General features: G+C 36.9%; 1 protein-coding gene across 7 annotated transcripts in view; it reads right to left on the bottom strand.

Annotated features, from left to right (window-relative positions):
- CNOT1 (CCR4-NOT transcription complex subunit 1) overlaps nt 1-27060 on the bottom strand; it is an 87840-nt gene that overhangs the window by 25624 nt on the left and 35156 nt on the right. For 3 of the 7 annotated variants that reach the window (XM_079118318.1, XM_079118323.1, XM_079118319.1), the window contains 13 exons: nt 26212-26452; nt 23402-23521; nt 22547-22669; nt 14828-14979; nt 14029-14179; nt 12042-12243; nt 10348-10494; nt 9165-9289; nt 8630-8916; nt 5133-5211; nt 3260-3490; nt 2804-2944; nt 1387-1566 (listed from right to left, as the gene is read on the bottom strand). In XM_079118318.1, coding sequence (XP_078974444.1) covers nt 1387-1566; nt 2804-2944; nt 3260-3490; nt 5133-5211; nt 8630-8916; nt 9165-9289; nt 10348-10494; nt 12042-12243; nt 14029-14179; nt 14828-14979; nt 22547-22669; nt 23402-23521; nt 26212-26452 — 2179 coding nt within the window. The remainder of the gene's footprint in view (nt 1-1386; nt 1567-2803; nt 2945-3259; nt 3491-5132; nt 5212-8629; nt 8917-9164; nt 9290-10347; nt 10495-12041; nt 12244-14028; nt 14180-14827; nt 14980-22546; nt 22670-23401; nt 23522-26211; nt 26453-27060) is intronic. The other 4 variants (XM_079118321.1, XM_079118324.1, XM_079118320.1 and 1 more) reach the window with 3 other exon arrangements.

Here is a 27060-nt window from a genome sequence, read left to right as displayed (position 1 = left end):
AAAAATCTGGGAAAAAAACTGAAATAAAAACCTGGTACCATGTTTCAGGGAGAATACTCAACCTATAAAACAAATATATTCAAATATACTTGTACAATATTCAAACGGAACAGGAGGTTTAAAATGTCGGGTATCATCCCACAGAAAATCTTAGCTACGTTTAAAGTAGACTCAACAAAATAAATCTATTTTGAAGACCTAAATTCAATATAAATGAAGATTTAAATTAAAGATTATAGTTTTGCATGCAAGTCCTTTTTTTAAGGCAGCAGACACAGGGAGGAATATAACCAAAATAGCTATCTATTATAATCTTCTGCATTATCCAGGTCATTATGTATCTCTGGAGTCAACTAAAATAACTCCATGAAATACAGTGTAAAATTCCTTATTTGCTTCTTTCCAATAACTAGAATTCATTTAACTTATTCTCCATTGCTAGTTTTTCTAAGGAGACCAAATCATCAGAGTATGTTTTGTGTATACACACACACACACACACACATACACAAGCATCTACTACATATGACTAAATTAGTCTATATTTAAATTTTTGTTTAAAAGTCAAGATCTTAAATTTTGCCTCAAAATATGGGGAAACTTGCATGTAACCCAATTAACCACACTATCAGATAATAAAAGGTGAATACTGTCATGTTCCTTAACTCCATAAAGCAACAGCAGAATTACACAAGTGCTGTGCAACAGAAGAGTCAGGAATTCTTTCGCACTACAGCGTAACCAAGAATGGGGAAATTCCCATCCACAGGTTTAAATATAGTGCTGGATACTAAGCAAATCCCAACTTATTCAACAAAGAATGATCACAGTTGTATGATAGTTTAGTGTTTTCATGAAAACTTTTCCCTCCTGAATAAGGAATAAGTAATAGTTTACCAATTAAAACACGTTACTGTTTGTTACAGTTATAATGAATAATAATCTCAACATCCACTAGCAATATGTATTCATACAATGGATTTTATTTAAAGGAAGAATAGGCGGGGTCCTTGCACTAAGTATATAAATAAAATCCAGGGGCAAGGGCAGGGGTGGGGGCCGGGAATCAATTAGTTACAAAAAGATGGTGATGCCATATACCATATTTTAGGCAACACTATACCATTATTATAATAGATGGTGAAGTTCTAAAATTCATGCATGAGATGATGAAAATAAATGCAGAACAGAGGTTACATTCAAGGTAAACAGCACACCTGGTATCACCCATAAGACTAAAATCTTTTGTGATATTTATTTCCATATCTGAAACAATGTCTACAGAAACCTAATAAAGACAACATATAGGAAAAGCAGCAAAACACTGCCCAAATTCTACTTATACTTCATTGCATAATTGAATGGAATACAAGAGCCAACTCTTACTTTGATGTTTCTGTAGGTCTCATTCAGAACCATCTTGTTAAATTCAGGATTCTTCAATGTATCAAGGAAGTTTGAATAAAGGCTGTGGAAGTTTGGTTCAATACTGACTCTCTTCATAACTAGATACTGTGAAACCCAGGGCATGAATTCTTCCTTCACAGTTTCTTTTAATTCTTCAACCTGGTCAGTCAATAGGACATAGGAAGCTCAGAATTACACTGTGATAAAATAAGGTCAGATTTCTGTGAATCACACAATATGGGCTCTGAAAATTTAACAAGACACTACAGCAACCACACTTCATCTTTCCCCATGACAGAGAACGGCAGTAGAGTCTATTCAATTCTATGGTAGTACAGTCAACCACTTCTGAAACTGCAGATGATTAAGACTGCAACATCTACAATTATCTTCAGCATTAAAACTATAAAACGGGACTGGGAATGTGGCTCAGTAGTAGAGCATTTGTCTGACATGAGTGAGTACGTGGGTTTGACACACGGTACTGCAAAAATAAATAAAATTATAAAACTTATAGTTCCTGCTGCCACCTACCATGCCCCAAATTTAATTACTAACCTAATCTTAATATACTAATCTATAATCTGACATTAACAGATATAAAAACAGAACTGTGTTTTCTTATATCTCTATATCCAGGAATCATCTAAAAGTCTAAAGCTTCTCTTCAAAAATAGATGCTAAATGCCTCAAATTTCCCCCCAATCAATTATTCTGGGATTTTAAAATGGTAGATATATAAAAATATAGTTTTCTAAGCTAATGTGAAAGGCTAATACTATCATTCACAAGTACTGACATATAATCTTATGAGGCGAGCGTGGTTCTTTATGCTTTTCACAAGATCTACCTCAGTTTGAAGGAATCTAATACATCAAATGTCTTTGGGAGGAGCTGAATTATGACCAGAGGTACAAATGAAACCTATTAGCATAAAAATAATGTTTACTTGAAAAAAGTCTACAATGCAGTGCAAAACAGAACATTTTAAACTGGTACTATATGGTATCTACAAAAATCACAAACACCAGTTGGAGATCCACATTCCCTTCACTTTGACTCTGTTACCTTTATCTTTAAAAGTGTTAAAATTTAGGGTCAAAAGCCAGGCAAGATGACATACACACTCAAAATCACTTAGGAACATGAAATCAGGATAGCAAGTCTGAGGCCATCCTCAGTAATTTAGCAAGCCCTGACTCAAATTGAAAAATAAAAAGGGCTGGGGATGTACATCAGTGGCAGAGTGGCAGAGCAAGCACCCTGGGGTCAATCCTCAGTAATGCCACCAAAAAGAAAGAAAGGGAGAGGAAAAGAAAAAAAAAAAAAAGGTTAAAACTAAATCCCTCAACTCAGAAGAAAAAAAGAAGGCATTTATAAATGACATCATGCTCACCTTCTGTGTCATATTTGACTGTGAGAGATTGTTGAAGATAAAAGCAATTTTCTCTTGGATATTTTCTGGGGGCTCCACAATTCTCTCGGTTTGGTCTGTGGCCACAAGCAATGTATCTATATTTGTAGTATTGATAGAAGGCTAAAGAAATAGTAAAGTACATAAAGTAAATAAGTTGAAATGCTTCCTTGGAAATATCCCAGAAAAGACTGTACAGAGATTTCATTTATATCAAATTTATATGACTACATTTGAAGTGGGGGCAAGAATATAATACATAGACCTATTTTAATAGTGCCTAGCTCTGGAAAATAGAGGGAGGGAAGATATAAGAGATCTTTATACCTTTATATAATAATCATGTATTATAATAAAATCAAAATAAATTCTCACTATGGGGTACATTAAAAAAATCCTGGAAAAGAGGAAGAAAAAAAAAAAAAAAGACCTACTTACTGGTACATCTTTCTTAAAACTGACTCCAGTTGGCCTGGTGACTGTAACCGTTTTAGCAACAGTGGTAGTTGTTGAGGTGGTTACCATAGTGTTAACCTGACCAGCAAGAGGAGCTTTCGCTGGAACCTGAGCCTGGGCCTGGGCCTGGGCCAAAGCGATACTTCCAGGGGTTGTGATGGAGCCCTGCATTTTCACAGGAGGGTCTCTAGACTGCTGTCCATATTCAATATACTACAAGGGTAAGGAAAAAAAAAAATACATTAAAAGAGTTCTTAATAGAAATTAAAATTTTTGAATTATATATGCCCCTAATATGTGGGAAGGTAAAAAGTCTTTTCAGAGTACATCTATCTCCCTTAATCCTTGACCCATCCTAGCACTTAAATTTAAGTAGATACCACAGACTCCTTCAAAGATAAAATGTTAGTATGATCAAAGTATTTATTAAAAACTACTCTAACAACTAAAACAGCAGCATAAAATATCTGCATATAAATCTTTAACCCCTTAATAAACTTTAAAATTCTTCAAAATTTGTATAGTAAACTCATCTCTTTTTTTAATTGGACACTGGGCTCAGGGGTAGAGTGCTTGCCTACCAAACACAGAGCCATGGGTTTTAGCCCTGGCACAAAACAAAGGCGGATAAAAGTCACCTTTATTAGACATTGATGAGAAAACTATATCTAAAACACTGCTATGGAGTTGTTTCAGTAAAGCTGTTACTACAAAATTAAAAAATACTATATACTGCCAATCCAACTAAACGGTAAGCAACAAGTAATGGATATTGTAGGGTTGTTGGGTTTTTTTCCCCTTTTCATTTCACAGATCATTAAATCTCCCTCCTTCCTCCCCAACACAAACTAAGAGGGCTCCTGAAGTACTTCAACAGTCCTTATCAACCAACTCTGCAGAGATAGGGATGTAGGCTCAGTAGGCCTAGATTCAATCCCCAGGACCACAGTAAACAAAAAAAATTAAAATCTTTTTCCTTTTAAAACCTTATAATTTAGCTGTTTTATAAATTAAAAAAACTGACAACATAATGTCAAAAACACTCATCAACTTTCTTGTCCTATAAGCTGACTGAATAATACAAGATAAAGGTTTGAATGATGTTTATAAATTCCAAATCAACCACTAAAATAATGGTTCTCGAGTATCAAGAACATACAAAACAGATTAAAAATGTACTATTTTCCAGTGTCCCACGGACTGCCTCTTATTTAATAAGCATTTCGACAGTTTATGCAAGTGGTTAAAAGAGTATTTTTAAGAAATATTCATCTAAGTTTTATATGTAACACTAACATTTAAAGCAGAGGAAAATTTTACTAATTTATACCCAAGAATCACACTCTAAGTCCTTTTTAGAATCAGGCAGGTTTCCATAAATACTAACACAAAGAATTACTAGGTAACCAACCTCATGAGGCCAAAGAGCTAGAAAAATCTTCAGTCAAATCAGCAAAAACATTACTCAGAAAAATAAATCCAAGAATGAAATTTCATGTTCCATTATTAACCCATTTAGTCCAAAGTTTTCAATTCTGTGTTCAATAAAATTGACATGGGTGCATAAAGAGTTGGGAAATCACAACCTAGAGCTTAAATACATGCTTATGTCAACTAATATTATAATAGTTATATTATCTTATATTATACATTATATACTATATTCAACCTTTTTATAAGTGCTCCACATCTGGGATGATATAACAAAACAGGTTAAGATGCAAAAAGAAATATGTGTACCAGATCATGTCAATCATTAAGGAATCTTAATGCCAATGCCTAAAAATCTCAAACATATAAAATAGATGCACCCTCCAACTACTATTAAAGGTATTAAGATGTTAGGGGTCCTTACCTCTTGTAAATGATGTGGAAACTGCATAAAGTGACTGATAGAAGCCAAGTGCTGACAATACTGGGGATAGTCCTTCAACCTACAAACAAAAAATTCATTTACTTACTCATCATTAAGAACAGAAAAATCTTTCTTCCATACATCAGTCTAAGCCATTATCCCTGTTTTACCTACAAATACCTAACCTGAAGAGAATGACAAAGGGAAGAACACAAAGTGGGGGAGGAGGATAGGGGATACTCATGAGCCTCATTTTTTTTTTAAGTATTTTTTTAAGATGTTGATAGACCTTTATTTTATTCATTCACTTATATGTAATGCTGAGAATTGAACCCAGTGCCTCACACATGTGGCAAGTGCTCTACCACTGAGTTAAAACCCCAGCCCTAGCCTCATTCTTCTTACAGAGAAATTAAGCTGTTACTTTTGTTTCTTAAAAGTCATATTTTCCTTAAATTTAGATTAAAATGAGGGGCTGGGTTTAGAGCTCAATGGTATAGTGTACTTACCCCGAACAAGCGTTTGGGTTATGAAAGGGAAGGAGGGATTACATTGAAAAAAAAAAAGCCACTGAAACTGCTATCTGGAAAAGGAGAATGGAAAAACAATTTGTAGTCAATCCAAACAATATAATAACTACTCAGGAGTGAAAGTGAACAAAAAATATATTAAAACGTAATAATATGGCTGGGTGTCACTGACATGCCTGTAATTCCTGCGGCTCAGAAGGATGAGGCAGGAGGATCTTAAGTTCAAAGCCAGTCTCAGCAACTTAGTGAGACCCTGTCTGGAAATAAAATAAAAAACAGTGCTGAGAATGTGGCTCAGAGGTTAAATGCACCTGGGTTCAACCCCTGGCACCAAAAAAAAAAAAAAAAAAAAAAAACGTAGTAAAATGGATGAATCTCAAAATCAGACTCAAAAGCTACATATTTGTGACGTTATTTAAATGACACTCTGGAAAACCCTGAGACAAAATTAGAACAGTGCTCATTCTACGGACTGGAAGTGAGGTAAGAAGACTGACTACAAAGGGAAACCAGAGAACGAGAGGGGTGATGGAATATTTCTATTTATGTCAGGGTCTGCCTCCTCTCTGAAAGGACCCACTCTCTCCCTTCAGAGTGCTCCCTTTCAATAAACTCATGCTTGTTACTCTGAATGACATGCCTGAAATCTTTCTGGCATGAATCAGATATTGAAAAGAGGCCCTCTGACTGCCTCCACTTTGCAGAAGACCTCTGCCCTATAACATCTGGTGTTCATTACTTCATTACCATAAATTCCCAATTCTTTTCTTGTTACTTTTTGTTTTGCCTTTTCTAAATCTCTTTCCTCTACTTCAGATTCTCGTTTACTAGAGGTAAAATCTTGAGCCTAATTCATGGTTCTTGGGTACAGCACACTTCAGTAAGAACCAAAAGATCTTGACCAGAACTCAAGATGATGTAGCCCTTAAGGGTAAAAATTGAAGCTTTTCCCCTCAGTCCTTGTGGGAGACAAAGCTTGCCAACTGTCATTTCAAGAATTCTTGTCAAGGACAATACCCCTATAGAACCTGAAGGCCAGCAATCACAAGATTTTGAGCCCTGACACCCGTTAGGGTAGAGAGACCTCTTTTCTTCTTCTTATCCTCATCTTTCCCTCTGGAACAACAGAAAATGCTGTGGGACTTCACTCAAGACTCAAGTAAATGGGAACTTTAATTGATATCTAAGCATGATCTGTTCCCCATTCATGCCTTGTCCAGAGACCACCAACCACCAACATGGACCTCTGGATTGTCTTGATACTACGAACCCTTAACTGTCCATGCCTCCCCTCCCAGAGGACAAGATTTTGAGCCTCCCCTCAATTTAGTCCTCTTTCAGCAGAAAGCAGCCAGACCAAATCCATGCCCAAATACCCTAAAAGAACTTAGGGATTCAGGTCCTTAAGGGGGAAATGTTAAATAGCTAGTCAGTCATAAGTGGGTGAGAAGGATAAAAATAATGAAGGGTAACTGTAAACCAGAAGAAAACTTATCTGCTAGATAAGCACCTAGAAGACAGGAATTGGTATGTTAAGATATCCCCAAGGCAAAATCATATTCCCCTCAGAAAAAACTACTGTTTCAAGAGCATGTCACACCCTACCAGAGAGGCTAGACCCTACCTTATAAAAACCCTTAATCAACTGAACCATCAACACCATCACAAAGAAAGCTTGCTGAGGGCTATTCAAAGGATAGTAAAATGATTGAAGGCACAAAAACTACAGGCAAAACCAGGGGAACTCAATTTCCTTAAATCTCCAACACTGAGCACCATACCATGTTCCCTTGGAGCCAATTCACGTGGTTTCTATGCTGTCAAAGTAAACAGGTAAGCCAGGCTTGGTGGCACATGCCCCTAATCCCAGTGGCTTAGGAGGCTGAGGCAGAAGGACCATAAGCTCAAGTCAGACTTAGCAACTGAGCAAGGCCCTAAGCAACTTTGTGAGACCCTCTCTCTAAATAAAAAATTTAAAAAGTGCTGGGAACGTTGCTCAGTGGTTAAGCATCCCTGGGTTCAATTCCTAGTGCCCTCCCTGCCAAAAAGTCAAAAGGTAGACCTTTAGCCGGGCACAGTGGCCTATAATCCCAGCAGCTGGGAGGCTGAGGCAGGAGGATCACAAGTTCAAAGCCAATATCAGCTAAAGTGAGGCAATAAGCAACTCAGTAAGACCCTGTCTCTAAATAAAATAGAAAATAGGGCTGGGTATGGGCTCAGTGGTCGAGTGCCCCTGAGTTCTCAGTTCTCAGTGGTAGAGCACTTGTCTTGCATGCATGAGGCACTGGGTTCAATTCTCATCACCATATAAATTAATAAAATAAAGTTGTGCCCATCTACAACTAAAAATTAAAAAAAAAAAAAAAAAAAAACAGGTTGACCTGAGCAGGACTCTGGAAACTGCTGTGGGATCCCCCACCCCCACCCAGTGAAACTGAAGGATAGAAAGGGCATATCCTGATCTCTGAGAAGACCCACTCTCTCCCTTCCTCCTTTCTCTTTCCCTATCCCTTCAATAAGTTCATGCAAGTTACCCTTTAAAAAAAAAAAAAAAGAAAGAAAGAGAAAGAAAAAAGAAGTTATGTATTTTATTTTCGGTCACAGCATCATAAAGCTGACTAACACCTTCCTATCTCGTTTTCCTTCCAATCTATTTGATAACTGCAATGAATTCAACTCTTTTCAATTCTTCCTCTTTGACTTCATATAACTATATATGAGATTTGTTATGTGTAATTTGAGACCTGGCACTCATCAGTTGATAAATTAAAGTTAATGCTCCTTATGTTAAAAAAGAAAAGCTTTGGCTGGGAACAGTGAGTGACACAAACTTATAACCCCAGCTTCTAAGCAGGGTGAGGAAGGAGATCACGAGTTTGAGGACAGCTTGGGTAACACAGTGAGACCCTGTACCCAAAAGAGAGAGAAAAGAGAGAAAGCAGTTTGACAGTGAAACTATTCACTCACCTATTTTTAAATCTATCTAGTGCAGCAATCCCAAAATAATACATTTTAGATCCAAAAGGCTTGCGTAAGGCTTCAAGAACATATCGCAGGGCCAGACCCAGTGCCATGTAAGTGACCAGTCCTTTCTCAATTATGCCACCAAACAGGCAGGCTGTTATATGTAACTCTTTATCAGGATACTGGGGGAAAAACCGATATTCTTCAAACAAGTTCCTTAACATACAGTTAAATACTTCTCGTTCCCTTTTTATAGTAGAGTCTTTAAATCTTTGTAGCATTTCTAATACCTATAAAAGCAAGACAAAAACAACACAAACATAAAGGAAACTATAACAGTATTCCTCAAATATTCTTATAACAGCAGATTTGTAAAGGAGAACATTTATCAATAAATAGGAGTTGAGACACAAGCTAAGGTTTCACAAGGTACACAGATACATCACAAGACACTTTAAGCAGGATTTCTAAAACACTTGAAGGAGGCACTTCAAGATTTGTTTGAACAATGCATCATTAGGTTCTCTTAAACACTCACCTCATCAACGGACATGGTTGGATGTGGTGGGTGATTATATATTCGCTGGAAATAGCTGTTTGCTTCATCATCTATCTCTTTACTAAAGTGCTGATTTGCCTCTGGCCACACCTGAGACAAGTCCGCTGTTAGAAACAAACAAACAAACAAAAAAAGCAAGCAGAGGGCATTTTAAGTCTTTTTTCAACTCCCCCCTAAAATACAAATAGCCAGAGAGATTAACACAGTTCTAACTTTTAATGGGGTGTATATGGGGAAATGGACAAAGAATTATACGGTCAAGTGTGAATATTAAGGTGTTCTAAATACACAAAGAAGACTTTCAATTAATTGCCTTGACCAGGCCTACTTTAATATTGTTCTTCAGGACTTAATACAACATGAAAGTTCACCAGGCTCAAATTCTTAACACTTACCCTTAATACAACCCACCTGAGACTAGTAACTATTACTTTATAATAAAAATCTTTTAACATATTAGAATAATCAATTCGAGTGCATAACACAGGGTTATTAACACACAGCATGCTACAAAACATAACATTCAAACAAACCTTTCACACTAACATTTACAAGTCAGCTGGTATATTTTAATCTTTGTTATCATAAATACGTATTGCCAATGATAAGACAGACATAGATCAATTAAACTTATGTGTTTATAAAGATGATTTCTGACTAGTGGATATTACCAAAAAGGTGAAACAATGAAAACTGATTGTAAATTACATCAGCAATTTTTATGAAAAATAAAGTATCTATATTATAAAGCTATAATCTTAAAATAAATTAACAGTTATTTACTTTATAAACATGGCAAACTGAAACAGTAAATTCTTCTGGCTGTTTTAGACTTGTTAAAAGTCAATACCAGAAAATTTTAAGGTTAAGTACAAAATTTATATACATTTATTTAAAGAACTTTTCTCTTTACCATATCTCCTCCTTACTTTCAGGATAACACCCTAAAGATGGAACCTCTTAACTTTGTTCTGGCAATCCAAAGCAAAGGTAGAGTAATCATTGGTCTAGGACACACACCAACATATGGCTCTACTAACAATATATTACATAAGTCAATGTTTTTGTCCATATAACACTAGGGACAACAAAGTAGACACACAATAAAATTTCTTATGTACCTCAGTCACACTTCACAATCACAGACAACACTACCACTTACAAGGTTTCATCTTACTCTGCTGGAATGTAGGCTGGTTCAGTCCAGAGGTGCCCAGTTTTCTCTGCACAAAAGGGTCGTTATTCACTGCAGGGAGTCCAAGAGCCCCAGTTCCTATACCAGTCAGGCTGCCTGTGCCAAGACCACCTACTAGAGAGAATGAAGGCAGCCAGAATTTCTATCATTACTCATGTTCTCAATTCTACACATATCTCAGATATATCTTCTCATTTTAAAAGTCAGGTTGATTCTCTATGGATATCAAAAATCTAAACTAGGCTGGGCACAGTCATGTACACCTATAATTCCAGTAACCCCAGAGGCTGAGGCAGGAGTATCATGAGTTCAAGGCCAGACTCAGCAATTAAGCAAGGCCCTGGGAGAAATTTAATGAAACCCTTTTGCAAAATTAAAAAAAAAAAAAAAAAAAAAAAAAAAAAGAGCTAAGAAAGTGGTTCAGCATCCTCAGGGTTCAACTCCTAGTACCACTCCTTGCCCCCCAAAAAAACCCAAACTAAAGAAGGGACAAAAATGGACAATGCCCAAATTTCTCAGCATTTATTTTATTAATTCACTTTTACTCTTGAATATGCAAATTTTAAACTATTCAAGGTACTCAAAATAAAAGCAGCTGGCCTAGGTGTGGTAATGCACAACTATGATTCTAGTTACTCAGCTGGCTGAGACTGGAGGATCACAACTGAGCAACTTAGCAAGACCCTGTTTTAAAACAAAAAATAAAAAGGTTGGGAGTATAGTTTAATGGTAGAGCGCTTGTCTAGTATGTGTGACTCTCTGGGCTCAATAATACCTAAGTAATTACAGTAATAGTGGTAGTTATAATAATATAATCATATTCAATCTTATGTAATATAAATCGTGTGTTACATACTATTTAATTGTTATAGGTGTTCCACATTGGGGACAATAGGATAAAATAGGTGAAGCAAGTGAATCGTCAGATCTAGAACCATATATAGCAGCACTACTAACATTACAGAGTAATAACAACATATTAGTCTTTTACTTTCAGTACCTTATCTTACAGCCTGAACATAGTAGAGAAGGCTCAAGAGAAGTGGGAAGTGGGCACAAGCAAAAAAAAAAAAAAAAAGTAAACTTTACTTCAATGTAAAGTTACAAAGTAAAATGCCTGAAAAAGTTCTAAGGGTTTACTATCATTTGCAGGTAGGTGAACTATACGGAGGCAGGCAGAACATATACCTGAATCTCATACATAAATAGTTTCCACCATCATTACACCAACCTGGAGATTCATAAAGTAGAGTTCTAAAATCTGTGATATAGATGGGGGATATAATTCAGTGGCAAAACTCAAGTTGGTTAGCATGTGTGAGGCCCTGGGTTTAATCATTGGCATCAAAAAATAACAAAATAAAAACTAAAAATATGTGATCAACACATTACACATATTGATGTTTGGGAAGAGAATCCTTACTGAACACCTCAATTAACTTTATAAATATTAATATCTTCATTCTTTATTCCAAGTAGACTGAATTGAATGTAATAATAGTATATATTTCTCTTCCCTATTTGGGTCACTGAAGCAACTTTAACAATTTCAATTAAGTCGTTTTCCTTCATTCCAGTAACTCCAAAACCCCTTTAACCATACATAAAAGCACAATGAAATTTATAAATAATCCATGCCCCTGCCCAACTCCCCCTCTTACCTGGAAGCTGTGATGAAAGTCCTCCAATACCACTGAATGCTGTTGTCTGATTTGGGGTTGAAAGAGGTGGAAATGCTTTTGCTGGTGACTGAGGGGTACTGAATGCAGAACCCAAATTTGGAGGAAAGCCCTGCATACTCTGGGTGTGAGGGGCAGCTGAACCACCTATACTAAGAGATGCCATTCCAGCAAGAGGGTCAATCTAAGGAAAAACATCATAAAGCACATTAAACACATTTCAAGGAAAGGCAGACATGACATGGGTAAAGCAACTGTTAACAAAAAATAGCTCTTTATATTCTACCACCAACCCCCAACTGGGGATTGAACTGAGGGACTCTACCACTGAACATCCCCAGCCCTTTTTGTTGTTGTTGTTTTTGGGTCTTGCTAAGCTCCTGATGCTGGCCTCAATGCTGTGATCTTCCTGCCTAAGCCTCCCTCAGTCACTTAGATTGTAGGCATGTGCCACCTTATTCAGCAAGTGAGTCATTTTAAACTCTATATATATAGAATAGGTTTAAAGAGTTAGTCCTTGCCCAAATATACCAAAGCCACAGAACAGGGATACCAGACTTCCAGAAAACAATGTCCCATTGCGACACAAATTATTTAATAATGACATAGTGCAGTTAATGTATTAAGTCATTTCAAGTTCCAATCAGCTACTTTAAAACAAAACCAATCTATCAAGAGAAATTATTTAATACACTAAAACCAATAGAAATTCGAAATAATATGACACATCGTCAAAATCTAAGAATCTTCAGGGGTCGGTTAATGGTCAAATTAGTTGTTACATAATATGCATGTAAGAATATATAACAAATCCTATATTAGGTAAAAATATAATGCACCAATTTAAAAAATGGGGGGATAAAGAATCTTTAGGGTTGGGGAATATCAGCTCTAACTTTAAATCTAAGAAAAAAAACAAAATATGCTATCCACCAAAAGATTTTTTAAAAATACCTAGTAACCGAACTTGAATTCTTCCTAGTTTATGACACTATTTTATACCTTCATTACTACAGAAAATGAAAAGTAAATTCCTTTAATAAAGTAGCAACTGAAGAATCCCAACTACCTTTTTCTTTCCTCACATCTTAATACGCCATTCAAACAAAAACAGAATATGAAGCTCCCCAAAAGAACAGGGTAGTTGATGGCAGGCAGTTGAGAGCTGAAGAGCCCCAATTATCACAAGCTGCTAGACTCTAGCATTGTTACTTGGCCCATGAAGCTATAAAGAGGACACATCAGATTCACAGGCAGACCTTACTTCTCAAGAATGTAAGTAATTCTCATTAAAAAAAGAAACCCTTTTCATTTAATTATATAAGTGGCTTTGTATCTTTCAGAGTCATGTTGTATTTGATGATTAAACTCTATTCTCAAATACTGTGCTTATTTATGGATCTTCTTTAAAATCATATGGATACTATTAATGTGCAGATAATTTATATAATGTCTAAAATATAAGGTTAGACGCCACGGTATGTGCCTATAATTTCAGCAATTCAGGAGGTTGAGGCAAGAGGATCACAAGTTCAAGAACAGCCTTAGTTAATTCAGTGAAAACATAAGCAAACCAACAAGTCCCTGACAAAAAAATTAAGGTGTGTGTGTTGGGAAGGGGTGTGCTAGGGAAGTAGCGCAATGCAAATCCCCAGTACCAAATCATAAATAATTTTTAAAAAATAAAATGTAGTAACTATTCTTGTGGGGAAGGTAGTACTAGGAATTAAACCCAAGGGTACTTACTCTACTGTTAAGCTACATTCCCAGGCCTTTTTATTTTAAGACAGAGTCTGACTTATGTTGCCCAGTTTGGACTCAAACATGTGATCGCCCCCTGCCTCAGCCTTCCAAGATGCTGGAATTACAGGTGTGTACCATCTCATCCAGCAATAACCTCATTATTAAAGAAGCTATAGAAGCTTATTTTATTCGATGTCTACTAGCAAATGCAGACGTATTAGTTTACCTGAACAGGAGAAATGGCATCTAAGCTACTAGCACTAGGAGGGCGTCCTTTTGGCATAACTCCAGGTGGTGGCTGTCGGGCCTTATTCATAACATTACTGCAATTGGCTACCATGGTGAGGATGGTCTCTGATAATTCCTGAGAAACACTCCTAAAAAGAAGAAAAGTGAAAAATACAACTGCTATTTTCCAAACACCTCAATAAACCAATCTGATTTTTAAATAAAAATTTGGGGCTCTAGGTATAGATCAGTGGTAGAGGTCTTACTTAGCATTTGAGACTCAGGACCAAAGTTCATTATTCCCACCATGGGGTGGAGAGGTGTGCACTTTTTTTTTGAGTACATGGCTAAATTTACTACCATACCCCACCTCTCTGTGCCTGTCATTCGTCACTAGAATTTTCTGAACACTGGCATATCTTCATTCTGTCAAAAATTACATCCAAACCAAGATATCAAAGCAAGCAGGCAAGCAAAATTGATGCTAATATATCAAAGACAACAAATGTACTAAAAAAATACCATAAACACAGTTACTAGTATTTTCAAAAATGATACTGGGACAACTGAATATCCCACGTGCTAAAAAAAAAATGAATGTAGAACCCTATATCGCACCACATTAAAAAAAACACAATGGATCTAATATTGCAAGCAGTATACTATTTGGACTTAAAAATCACTGAATTATTTTTAAATACAGTCATTTTATTAGATCGCCCCTTTCCCAAATTAACACCAATCAATATAATCCAATTTCAGCATAAAATATCCTTATTCTAGAACATTCTCCTTACCCCGCACAAGCCTGTAGACAGGCCAACATTGTTGCCAGAGTTTCAGGAGGAAGTTGAGCACTTTTGGGTTGGTCTTTCTCTGGGGCAAGTCCACCCAAGATAGAAGGGCACCGTCTTTTTAAAAAAGTCATGCATGCTTGGATAAAAGGCTCCTACAAAAAGAAAATGTTTCTCAGTTTATTTAAAATTGATCTTAGACTTTTAAGTGCAGATTGCTCACTGTCTGGCACCTACCATCCACCATCTGCCTGGCGTTCAATTACCCATCACACACCGGCCGAGGTTCACCTCCTGATTGCCCGACTGACCACAGACCGCCAGTGGAGCACCAGCTGCCTGCTGTTACCTGGAAATTCACAGTACCTGCAGGTTTGGTTACATGTGGCTACCGCCATTTTGAGACAACAGCCAGGACTTGTAGAACCCCTGGCCGGACTGACTGAGCACCGTCTCCAGGATCCCTCAGCCCAAATGCTCACTCCCTCCCTCTGGGGCCCTCACATGGACTGACTACTCCGCGCCACCAGAACCCCCAGACCGAATGATTGTACCCCGCCTCCAGGACTGCCAGTAGACCACGCCCACACCCCCAGCTGCAGCTCCCTATTTGCCAACACATTTGGAAGCCAAAGCGGCCATCTTGGATAATCCTGGAAGCAGAAACGGCCATCTTTAGGTGGGGCAAATCTCATTCCAAGACATCTACTGAAGACTTGAAGTTCATCCTCAGGTACCTCTCATACATACATCAGGCTACTGAAGACTGGGAGGTCTGAATACTATATGACTGTTAAAGAGTATAGATTTTCTTTTTTCTCCTTATTGAAAAATTTTAAGTTTTTATATTCTTTACTTTTCTTGCTCTCTTTTCCTTTTGTTTACCTGTTCCCTCAGAGCCTTTCTCCCTCTTCCCATGCTAACAACCAACTTCTTTAGATTACACTTTTACTCCTTCTATGATCTAACACCTCTATATATTTTTTCTTATCCCATTAACAGCTACATCCTACACCCCTCCACATCCTCTTTGTCCTCCATTAGAAACTGTAGACCTTATTGCAAATCTATTTGTTATACTGAAGACAATAGTTGAACTCATTCTGTTTATTATGATGATATTATTAACGTCCTCACAGGGGCTACTTAATTTCGTTTGCATACTGTCTGAACTGGGCACTGCTAATAATGATCTCCCCCTTAAAGAAAAGGTTTTGGAAACCTATAGGGTCACTATAAGCCTATGGGGGGGGGAAACTGCAATACCCCACATCTGCACTGCTAAAGTGGAAGATACATGAACAGCATGAAAAAACAAGGGAAGAAAATGATCCAAACAAATCTAGATTCTATATTAATAGAATCCAGTGACAATATGGTACAAGAAATGGCAGAAGAGGACTTCAGATTATACATGATTAAGACGATTCGCAAAGCAAAGGATGAGATAAGAGAGCAAATGCAGGCAATGAATCATCATACTAATAAGCAGTTGAAAGAGCAACTGCAGGAAGCAAAAGATCATTTCAACAAAGATAGAGATTCTAAAAAAAAAAAAAAAAAAAAAAAAACCCAAACAGAAAACCTTGAAATGAAGGAAACAATAAACCAAATAAAAAACTCGATGGAAAGCAACACCAAAAGACTAGACCACTTAGAAGACAGAACCTCAGAAAATGAAGACAAAATATTTAATCTTGAAAATAAAGTTGCCCAAACAGAGAAGATGGTAAGAAATCATGAACAGAATCTCCAAGAACTATGGAACATCATGAAAAGACCAAATTTAAGAGTTATCAGGACTGAGGAAGGCACAGAGGTACAAACCAAAGAAATAAACAACCTATTCAATGAAATAATATCAGAAAATTCCCCAAGCCTGAAAAAAGAAATGGAAAAACCAAATACAAGAGGCTTACAGAACACAAAATGCACAAAATCACAACAGATCCACACCAAGGCACATTATGATGAAAATGCCTAACATACAAAATAAAGACAGGATTTTGAAGGCCATGAGAGAAAAGCATCAGATTACGTATAGGGGGAAACCAATACTGATATCAGCAAATTTCTCAGCCCAGACTCTAAAAGTTAGAAGGGCCTGGAACAACATATTTCAAGCTCTGAAAGAACATGGTTGCCAACCAAGAATCCTACCCAGCAAAACTAACCTACAGATTTGATGATGAAATTAAAATCCTTCCATGATAAACAAAAGTTAAAAGAATTTACAAATAGAAAGTCTGTGCTATAGAATATTCTCAACAAAATATTCCATGAGGTAAAAATGAAAAACAATGTAGGTCAGCAAAGGGAGGAACTACCTTAAAGGAAATCCATTCAAAGGAGAAACCAAGTCAAGTTAAAAACCAAAAATAAGCCCAAATGACTGGGAATACAAATCATATCTCAGCGATAACCCTGAATGTTAATGGTCTAAACTCATCAATCAAAAGACGTAGACTGGCAGAATGGATTAAAAATAAAGACCCAACAATATGCTGCCTTCAAGAGACTCATCTCATAGAAAAAGACATCCACAGACTACAGGTGAAAGGATGGGAAAAAACCTACCACACACACGGACTCAGTAAAAAAGCAGGGATTTCCATTCTTATTTCAGATAAAGTGGACTTCAAGCCAAAGTTAGTCAGAAGGGATAAAGGAGGACATTTCATACTGCTTACGGGAACCATAAATCAGGAAGACATAACAATCGTAAATATTTATGCCCCAAACGGTGCATCCCTGTACATCAAACAAATCCTTCTCAATTCCAGGAATCAAATAGACCACAACACAGTAATTCTGGGTGACTTTAACACACTGCTGTCACCACTGGATAGATCTTTCAAACAAAAACTAAACAAAGAAACCACAGAACTAAATAGCACAATCAATAATTTAGATTTAACAGACATATATAGAATATTCCATTCATCAACAAGCGAATTCACTTTCTTCTCAGGTACATGGAATCTTCTTGAAAACAGACCATATGCTATGCCACAAAGCAGCCCTTAGTAAATGCAAAAAAAACAGAGACACTACCTTGTGTTCTATCAGATCATAATGGACTGAGAGTAGAAATCAATGACAAAATAAAAAACAGAGATTACTCTGACACCTGGAGCCTAAATAATATGCTACTGAATGAAGCATGGATAACAGAAAACATCAGGGAGGAGATAAAAAAAATTCTTAGAGGTAAATGAGAACGACGATACAACATATCAAAATCTCTGGGACACTATGATAGCAGTCCTAAAAGGAAATTCATTGTGTGGAGCGCATTCAAGAAAAGAATAAAAAGTCAACAACTAAACGACCTAACATTATAGCTCAAAGCCCTAGAAAAAGAACAGAACACCACCAAAAGGAGTAGAAGACAGAAAATAATTAAAATCAGGGCTGAAATCAATGAAATTGAAACAAAAGAAATAAAAAGTTGGTTCTTTGAAAAAGTAAACAAAATAGACAAACCCTTAGCCACAAAAAAAAGGGGAGAAAGAAAACTCAATTACTAAAATTCGTGATGAAAAGGAAATATCACGACAGACACCACTGAAATACGTAATACAATGAGAAGCAACTTTGAAAATCTATATTCCAACAAAATAGAAAATACTGAAGACATTGACAAATTTCTACAGACATATGATCCTCCCAACCTGAACCAGGAGGACATACACAATTTAAACAAATCAATATCAATCAATGAAACAGAAGAAGCCATCAAAAGCCTACTAACCAAGAAAAGCCCAGGACCAGATGGATTCTCAGTTGTGTTCTACAAGACGTTCAAAAGAAGAACTCATTCCAATACTTCACAAAGTATTCCAGGAAATAAATAGAAAAGGAGGGTACCCTACCAAACTCATTCTATGAAGCTAATATCACCCTCATACCCAAACCAGGAAAAGACACATCAAGGAAAGAAAATTTTAGACCAATATCCTTGATGAATATAGACACAAAGATCCTTAACAAAATACTGGCAAACTGTATCCAAAAACATATTAAGAAGATAGTGCACCACGATCAAGTGGGGTTCATCCTGGGAATGCAAGGTTGGTTCAACATCCGTAAATCAATAAATGTAATCCATGTAGTCAGGTCAAGACTTAAGGATAAGAATCACATGGTTATTTCAATTGACCAAGAAAAAGTGTTCGACAAAATACAACACCCCTTTATGCTCAAAACACTAGAAAAAATAGGGACAGTAGGAACATACCTGAACACTGTAAAGGCTATTTATGCTAAGCCCATGGCCAACATCATTCTTAATGGAGAAAAACTGAAACCATTCCCTTTAAAAACTGGAACAAGACAGGGATGCCCTCTTTCACCACTTCTATTCAACATCATCCTGGAAATACTAGCCAGAACAATTAGACAGACTAAAGAAATTAAAGAGATACGAATAGGAAAAGAAGAACTCAAGCTGTCACTATTTGCTGATGACATGAATCTCTATTTAGAGGATCCAAAAAACTCCTCCAGAAAACTTCTAGAACTCATCAATGATTCAGCAAAATAGCAGGATATAAAATCAACATGCATAAATCTAAAGCATTTTTATACAAAAGCGATGAAATATCTGAAAGGGAAATGAGGAAACAACTCCATTTGCAATAGCCTCAAAAAGAAAAAAAAAAAAAAAAAAAAAAAAACCACTTGGGAGTCAATCTAACCAAAGAGTTGAAAGATCTCTACAATGAAAACTACAAAACACTGAAGAAAGAAATTGAAGAAGACCTTAGAAGATGGAAAGATCTCCCATGTTCTTGGATAGGCAGATTTAATATTATCAAAATGACATACTTCCAAAGGCACTGTACAGATTTAACACAATTCCAAATAAAATCTCTGTTAACATTTCTCATAGAAACAGAAAAAGCAATCATGAAATTCATCTGGAAGAACAAAAGACCCAGAATAGCCAAAGAAATCCTGGGCAGGAAGAGTGATGCAGGAGGTATCACTATACCAGACCTTAAACTCTACTACTGAGCAATAGTAACAAAAATAGCATGGTGCTAGTACCAAAATAGGTAGATGAGTGGTACAGGATAGAAGACATGGAGACATACCCATGTAAGTACAGTAATCTCATACTAGACAAAGGTGCCAAAAACTTACAATGGAGGAAAGATAGACTCTTCAACAAATGGTGATGGGAAAACTGGAAATCCATATGCAGAAAAATAAATCAAAACCCTATCTCTCACCCAGTGCAAAACTCAACTCAAAATGGAGCAATGATCTAGGAATTAGACCTGAGACCCTTCACCAAATAGAAGAAAAAGTAGGCCCGAATCTCCATCACGTTGGCTTAGGACCAGACTTCCTTAACAAGACCCCCATAGCACAAGAAATAAAAGCAAGAATCAATAAATGGGATAGATTCAAACTAAAACATTTTTTCTCAGCACAGGAAACAATCAACAATGTGAAAAGAGAGCCTACAGAATGGCAGAAAATCTTTTCCACACATACTTCAGACACAGCACTCATCTCCAAAGTTTATAAAGAACTTAAACTTCACACCCAAAATACAAAGAACCCAATCAATAAATGGGCTAAGGAAATGGGCAGACACTTCACAGAAGATATACAGGTGATCAACAAATATATGGAAAAGTGTTCATCATCCCTAGTAATTAGAGAAATGCAAATTAAAACCACCCTAAGATTTCATCTAACTCCAATTATAATGGCTATTATCAAGAACAGAGCAATAATAAGTGGTGGCATGGATGTGGGGGAAAAGGCAACTCATACATTGCTGGTGGAGTTGCAAATTGGTACAGCTACTCTGGAAAGCAGTATGGAAATTCCTCAGAAAGATTGGAATGGACCCACCATTTGACCCAGCTATCCCACTCCTTGGTTTACCCAACGGACTTAAAATCAGCATACTACAGTGATGTGTTGGGGGCTGTGCCATGTGGATGGCGCCAGAACGCCTGATCACATCGGCAGCGAGGAAGTTAATTGACATAAGCACACTCAGGTGATTTATCGTACACGCACACAATGCATGCGCATGTGTTCTCAAGCACTCCTAATCGTGCCTGCTCGGACATCTAGCGTCTTGCTTAATCTTTGCGTAAGAGACGTGGCCCTGCTCTCCGCCTCCTGGAGGTGATATAAGCCAGCCATAGGCGGAAGGAGACAGCAGAGCAGCAGCTAGGAGAAAGAAGTGGCAAGCAGAAAGAAAAGACAGCAGAGCAGCAGCTAGCAGAAAGAAGCACAGAGAAGCCATTAGCAGAAAGGAAGAAGAAGCAGGCAAGCAGATAGAAGTAGCGAGTAGGGGCAGCGGCGGAAGGCAGATCGCAGAGCGGAGAACTGAGAACACACCTTTATGTTGCAGATCATAGATAGGCAGATTGTAGTACACGGGACACATCACTAAAGCACTTAGATAGACACACCCTTAGTTCACAGGATGCAGGACGCACCTTTAAGAAGCAGCTGAACTAAGAAGATATAGAGTCTTTTTCTCTTATGCAAAGCTTCTCTTTCTCTCTCTCCTCTCAAAGCAAGTAAGCCTCATTTCCTCTATCCTCTATAAGCAAGCAAGTAAGGAAGCAACTCAGAAATAGAAGTAGCTCAGTTTCTAGTCCACCACCCATAAGACCTGTGCAAATTGTTGCTGCAGGTGGTGACAAATATCCGCAGATTTGGTACCGCAAAGAGCCAGCGACAGTGAAGCAGCCACATCAATGTTCATAGCTGCTCAATTCACAATAGCTAGATAGCGGAACCAATCTAGATGCCCTTCAATTGACGAATGGATAAAGAAACTGTGTTATATATACACAATGGAGTATTACTCAGCCATAAAGAAGAATTAAATTATGGCATTTGCTGGTAAATGGATGAAGTTGGAAAATATCATGCTAAGTGAAACAGGCCAAGCCCAAAAAACCAAAGGCCAAATGTTTTCTCTGATAAGTGCATGACAATATATAATGAGGCAGGGTGATGGGGAGAAGAGAAGAATTAAGGAACTTTGGATGATGTAGAGGCAAAAGGAGTAGGAGCCGGTGGGAATGGAAAAACAGTAGAATGAAACAGACAGTATTATCCTATATATATATATATATATAATATATATATACATATATATATGTGTATGATTACATGAATGGTGTGAATCTACATCATGTACAACCATAGAAATGAAGCTGTACCCCATTTGTGTACAATGAATCACAATGTCTGTAAAAGTAAAAAATATATTTAAAAAAGCCTAAAAAGCTCATAAAAACAATATTTTATAAAGTTAAATGTAATAAATTAAAAGCTACTTATATGAAAAAAAATTGTTCTTATTGCTTTCAGATTAAAGATAACTAAGACATATGACTAAAATCTAGAATAAATGACTTTTAGTTGCCATCTTATATAGCTGTTTCTTGGGGCCAGGCAAGTAGCTCACTGGTAGAGCACTTACATGCCTAGCCTGCCCCAGGACCTGGATTTGATTCCTAACACTGTTTAAAGAAACAAATTCTGGGGGCTGGGGAGATAGCTCAGTCGGTAGAGTGCTTGCCTTGTAAGCATAAGGCCCTGGGTTCGATCCCCAGCACTCAAAACAAAACAAAAACAAAACAAAACAAAAAAAAAAACCAACAAATTCTGTTTCTTTAGTCATTTCAGTCACCAAATTTGAAAGAAATAAAATAAATGTATAAAATGCATGCTTACCCCATGTTCCCGAATTTTATCTGTGAGCCACTTGTCAAGTTTGAGGTATTCACGACGTGAAGCTAGTGCAGCAAGGTCAATAACAAAGGCAAATGGAGTACCATTTAGCAGCATGGACAAGGCCTAAAGAAAAAAGTATATTAGAAATGCCAAGTTAAGCAGTAAGTAATTATTCTTGTGGCCTACTTTCTATTTTCTGCTTTTCTCAGACAAGTCTAAATAAAACATACTGCTAATATTTCCTTGGTCACCATGCAAGGCAGTGAGGCAGGGGGAATTCACAATTTAATACATTCAGTGATAAGTCCTAACTTATATTAAGATGACATCTAAAAGGTCAATTCATGGCTCTACCTTCAAAATAAACTTTACTTTATGCTTTTTCAAACAACTAAACCTAGTACAAAGACAGACTCAATGCTTGAATAATAATTCTTAATCATTTTTAAAATCTAAGTGCAAGCTTAGACTACCCTAAACAACAAAATCATCTTTACCAATGTACCTAGGGATTAATGATATTCAGTTAGACTATTTCTTAGATATTATTGACTCTAAATAATTTATTAAAGAGTAGAAAAATGTATATTTTCTCCAAAATTATACTTCATAGATTATGAAAAAACCTTAACCACCACTTGCTTTAAAACAGCCTTGTAATATGTAGAGGACAAATAAAAAAGTGAATACACTTACTAAATTCATTCTTCCCTATCCTTTGAATATAAAAGGCAAAATTCTAAATCAATTCACTGTATCCAAGAGCGAGTTACATACAAAGTATTCCTTAGGAATCTATATTATATAACTTTTTAAAAATCATTAATGAATAAATCAATTTCATTCTGAAATCACCTTCAAGTCCTGGGCCACATCAAGTATTCGAGACAATTTGGCCTGGTCATATTGCTCCCCTCTCATGTACCATTCTGCCATTGCATGCATAATGAGTTGGCGAATTGAGGGAGACTGTCCCTAAGAAAGAAGCAGGAAAGTAAATAGAAAAATTGCTATCCATTTTGCTAGGTGGTATACATTTTACTTGTTATACTTAGGTAAAACTCAGATATATCAGTACAAACATAAAGTCCATGTCTCAAACACCATGCAATTTATATTAACATTGTTTATGGGAAAAGCAGTTATTTCTATTTCTCCTAAAAATGACTCCAAAACTAAGTTCATAGTCATTCAACAAAATTACATGTTTCTATATGTCTGCTTATTCATTTTCAAACACAAAATTAAATCATAGGCTATAATATGGCATGAACAAGTGAGTGCACCAAGATTATTAATTCCTTAAAATTAAGCTATAAACTGGGCATGCTGGCACATGCCTATAATCCCAGCAACTCGGGAGGGTGACAGAAGGATTTTAAGTTTGAAGCCTGTCTCAGCAACTTAGTAAACCCCGTCTCAAAAAATAAAAACAAAAACCGGGATGTAGCACAGTAATGAAACTAAATTGAACCCCTGGGTTCAATCTCCAGTATTTGCAGCAAAAAGGAAAGCTACAAATCACCAGTCTGTAAATAAAAACAAGGAAACTATCTTTCATGTTGAATACTATAGTGCTTTATCAGTATATTGGGAAGTGATATTTGTATGCTCCAAAATACAGCTCTTTCCACATACAAGCCTGTTTCCTTTGTTGTTGTTGATTTGTTTGCTTTTTGGGGTGGGACTGTGAATTGAACCCAGAGGCACTTTACCACTGAGCCACTTCCCCACTCCTTTTTATTTTCATTTTGAGGCAGGGTCTCACTAAGTTGCTAAAGGCCTCCCTAATTTGATGAGACTGGTCTCAAACTTGCTATCCTTCTGCCTCAGCCTCCCAAGTCACTGAGGTTAAAGGGGTACACACCACCACAACCAAATAAAGTATGTTCACATCTTAGTAATCATTCAATTTCTTTTTTAACCAGCAAATACAATAGACTGGCTTTCAGAACTGACTTAAAGGGTCAGTAGTAGTGTGCTTGCCAAATATGTGCAAGACCTTGAGTTCAATCCCTGGAACAGGTAAAATAAAAAAAAAAAAAAAAAAAAAAACTTAACCTAAAGACTAGCAATTTAGCCAAGCCTGGTGGTGCACACCTGTACTCCCAGCGGCTCAGGAGGCTGAGGTGGGAGGATCAGCAGTTCAAGGCCAGCCTCGGTAATTTAGCAAGGGCCTAAGCAACTCAGCAAGATCCTTTCTCTAAATAATATAAAAAAATCTAGGGACGTGGCTTGGTGGTCAAGCAACAATGGGTTCAATGGATGGTACTAAGGAAAAAAAGAAAAAAAACTGACTAGCAGTTGAAAGATATAAACAAAACAGTTGGTCCTCATTGAAATTTTCTCATAGAAACAATAACAAGGCACTTATAATTACTTTATCCAAATCATGATATCCTATTAATAGTTCCAAGGTGGCAAATCTCTCAACTAAAACATGAAGGGGACTGAGAAAGGCACTCCTTTCAGTCTGCCCTTTTCGCCTCACAACTATACGAGAAAATCAGGAAGAAGTTCTATGCTGTAAATGCTTGGTTTAATGTTGGTTAAACATTTTGTAAAGTACTAAATCTTCCATGTGAATTAAGTCTCTGGAGACAGGGGAGTAACTGACTATTTGGCATGAAACAAAATATTTTTCATTTCTAATAAAGAGCTTTCTTTATTAAATTAATTTTTAATATGCTTATGGGTAATATAAACTAATGTAAGAATAATTTTTAAAGTCACTGAAAAAGGGAGTTAAAGCATAATAAGGAAATGGCTGTATTTTCTGTATTAAAAATGTAGGCCATTAAGAAAAAAACAATGGGGCTGGAGTTGTGGCTCAGTGATATAGCACTTGCCTAGCGTGCGTGATACACTGGGTTTGACTCTCAGCACCACATATAAATAAATAAAATAAGTGTCTGTCAACATATTAAAAAAAAAAAAAAAAAGAAAGAAAGAAAGAGGGAAAAAGAAAAAAAGAAAAAACAATAGACACAGCCCAAGATGGTGGCACATCACTGTAAGCTCAGCTATTACGGAGGCTGAGGCAGGGGAAGCACAAGTTCAAGGTCAGCTTGGGCAATTAAGTGGGAATTCAAAATTATTTTTTTAAAAGGGCTAGGAGCTGGGTGTGGTAGCACGTGCCTGTAATCCCAGCAGCTAGGGTAGCTGAGGCAGAAGGATCACAGGTTTGAAGCCACTCTCAGTAACTTAGTGAGACAGTCTCAAAATAAAAATTAAAAAGGGCTGGGGATGTGGCTTAGTGGTTCAGCACCCTTGGGATCAATTCATAGTAATCAATTCCCTCAAAAAGGGGCGAGGGGAGCCTAGGGACACCATTCAGTGGCACCAAGTTTGCCTCAGCAGGTGGCAAAGTCCTGAGTTCTGATCTGTAGTACCAAAATCAAACAGGATATTGTTGCTCCAGCAAAAGAGTACCTTAATATTCAATTTTTGAAAAATCATCTTTACTTCCCTGCTTTTTGCAACTGTATTTTAATGCTAACATGATCCTAAAAGATACAACACATTTTTAGGGCACTGTGGTTTCATCATAATCTCACACTAACTCAAAAGTTGAGAATGAATTTGACTACTGAAATATCCTTCAAGATTCCAAATAATGTCAATTATTTAGATGAAAAAATGGCAAGAAAACTGTCGTGTCTTACCTGCCCATGCCACGCATAGTGCAGAATAATGGCAGAGTTAGGATGGTTTCCAAGGAAAATTGGCATCAGAGTGGAGATGAGTTCATGGCGCAAGGTATGCCAGGAAGTGTTGATCTGTAGTAAGGCCAATACCAGCATGTCTGGACAGTGTTTGATAGGGAAGCTGAAGAGTTGTTTGACTTGTTCATACTGGCCAACCTCTGCAAGCCTCAATAGAGATTCAATCAAATCCAAGCTCTTCCTAACAAAAATGAATGAAAGATGTTCTTTCAACGAAAATACAAAATCCACAATATTCGTTTTCTTCTTTCTTTTCTTTTTGTGGTGCTAAGGATCAAATCCAGGGTCTCACACATGCTATGTAAGCTTGACCACAGAACCTTCACCCCAGACCCATATACACTTAAATATAAGTGATACCAGCTACCAAGACAGAAGCAAACTGCTGGCATGCTTTAATATTTGGGAAATATTTAAAATATTGCTGTTTATCTCAAAAATCCATGCTATTTGGGGTTGGGGATAGAGCTCAGTGGTAGAGCACCTGACTAGCCTGCAGGAAACCCTGGATTCAATCCCTAGCACCAACCAAGAAAAATTAAAGCTATAATTATTAATAGGCAATAACTGATGAAGGACAGGATGAATCCGCTGCATGTTTGCATAATCACAGATCCTCCAAGCCAAAAAGAAATTTTTATTATTAGGGTGAAATAAGAAACAAATCAGTCAGGCACAATGGCACACACCTATAATCCCAGTAGCTTGGGAGGTTGAGGTAGGAGGATCTCAAATTCAAAACCAGCCAAAGCAACTTAGCAAGACCCTGTCTCAAAATAAAAAATAAAA

This window comes from Sciurus vulgaris (genome assembly GCF_902686455.1).
Source record: "Sciurus vulgaris genome assembly, chromosome: 17".
NCBI classification, from domain to species: domain Eukaryota; kingdom Metazoa; phylum Chordata; class Mammalia; order Rodentia; family Sciuridae; genus Sciurus; species Sciurus vulgaris.
Note: the sequence above shows the minus strand (reverse complement) of the source record. Positions and strands in the feature narration are given on the sequence as shown.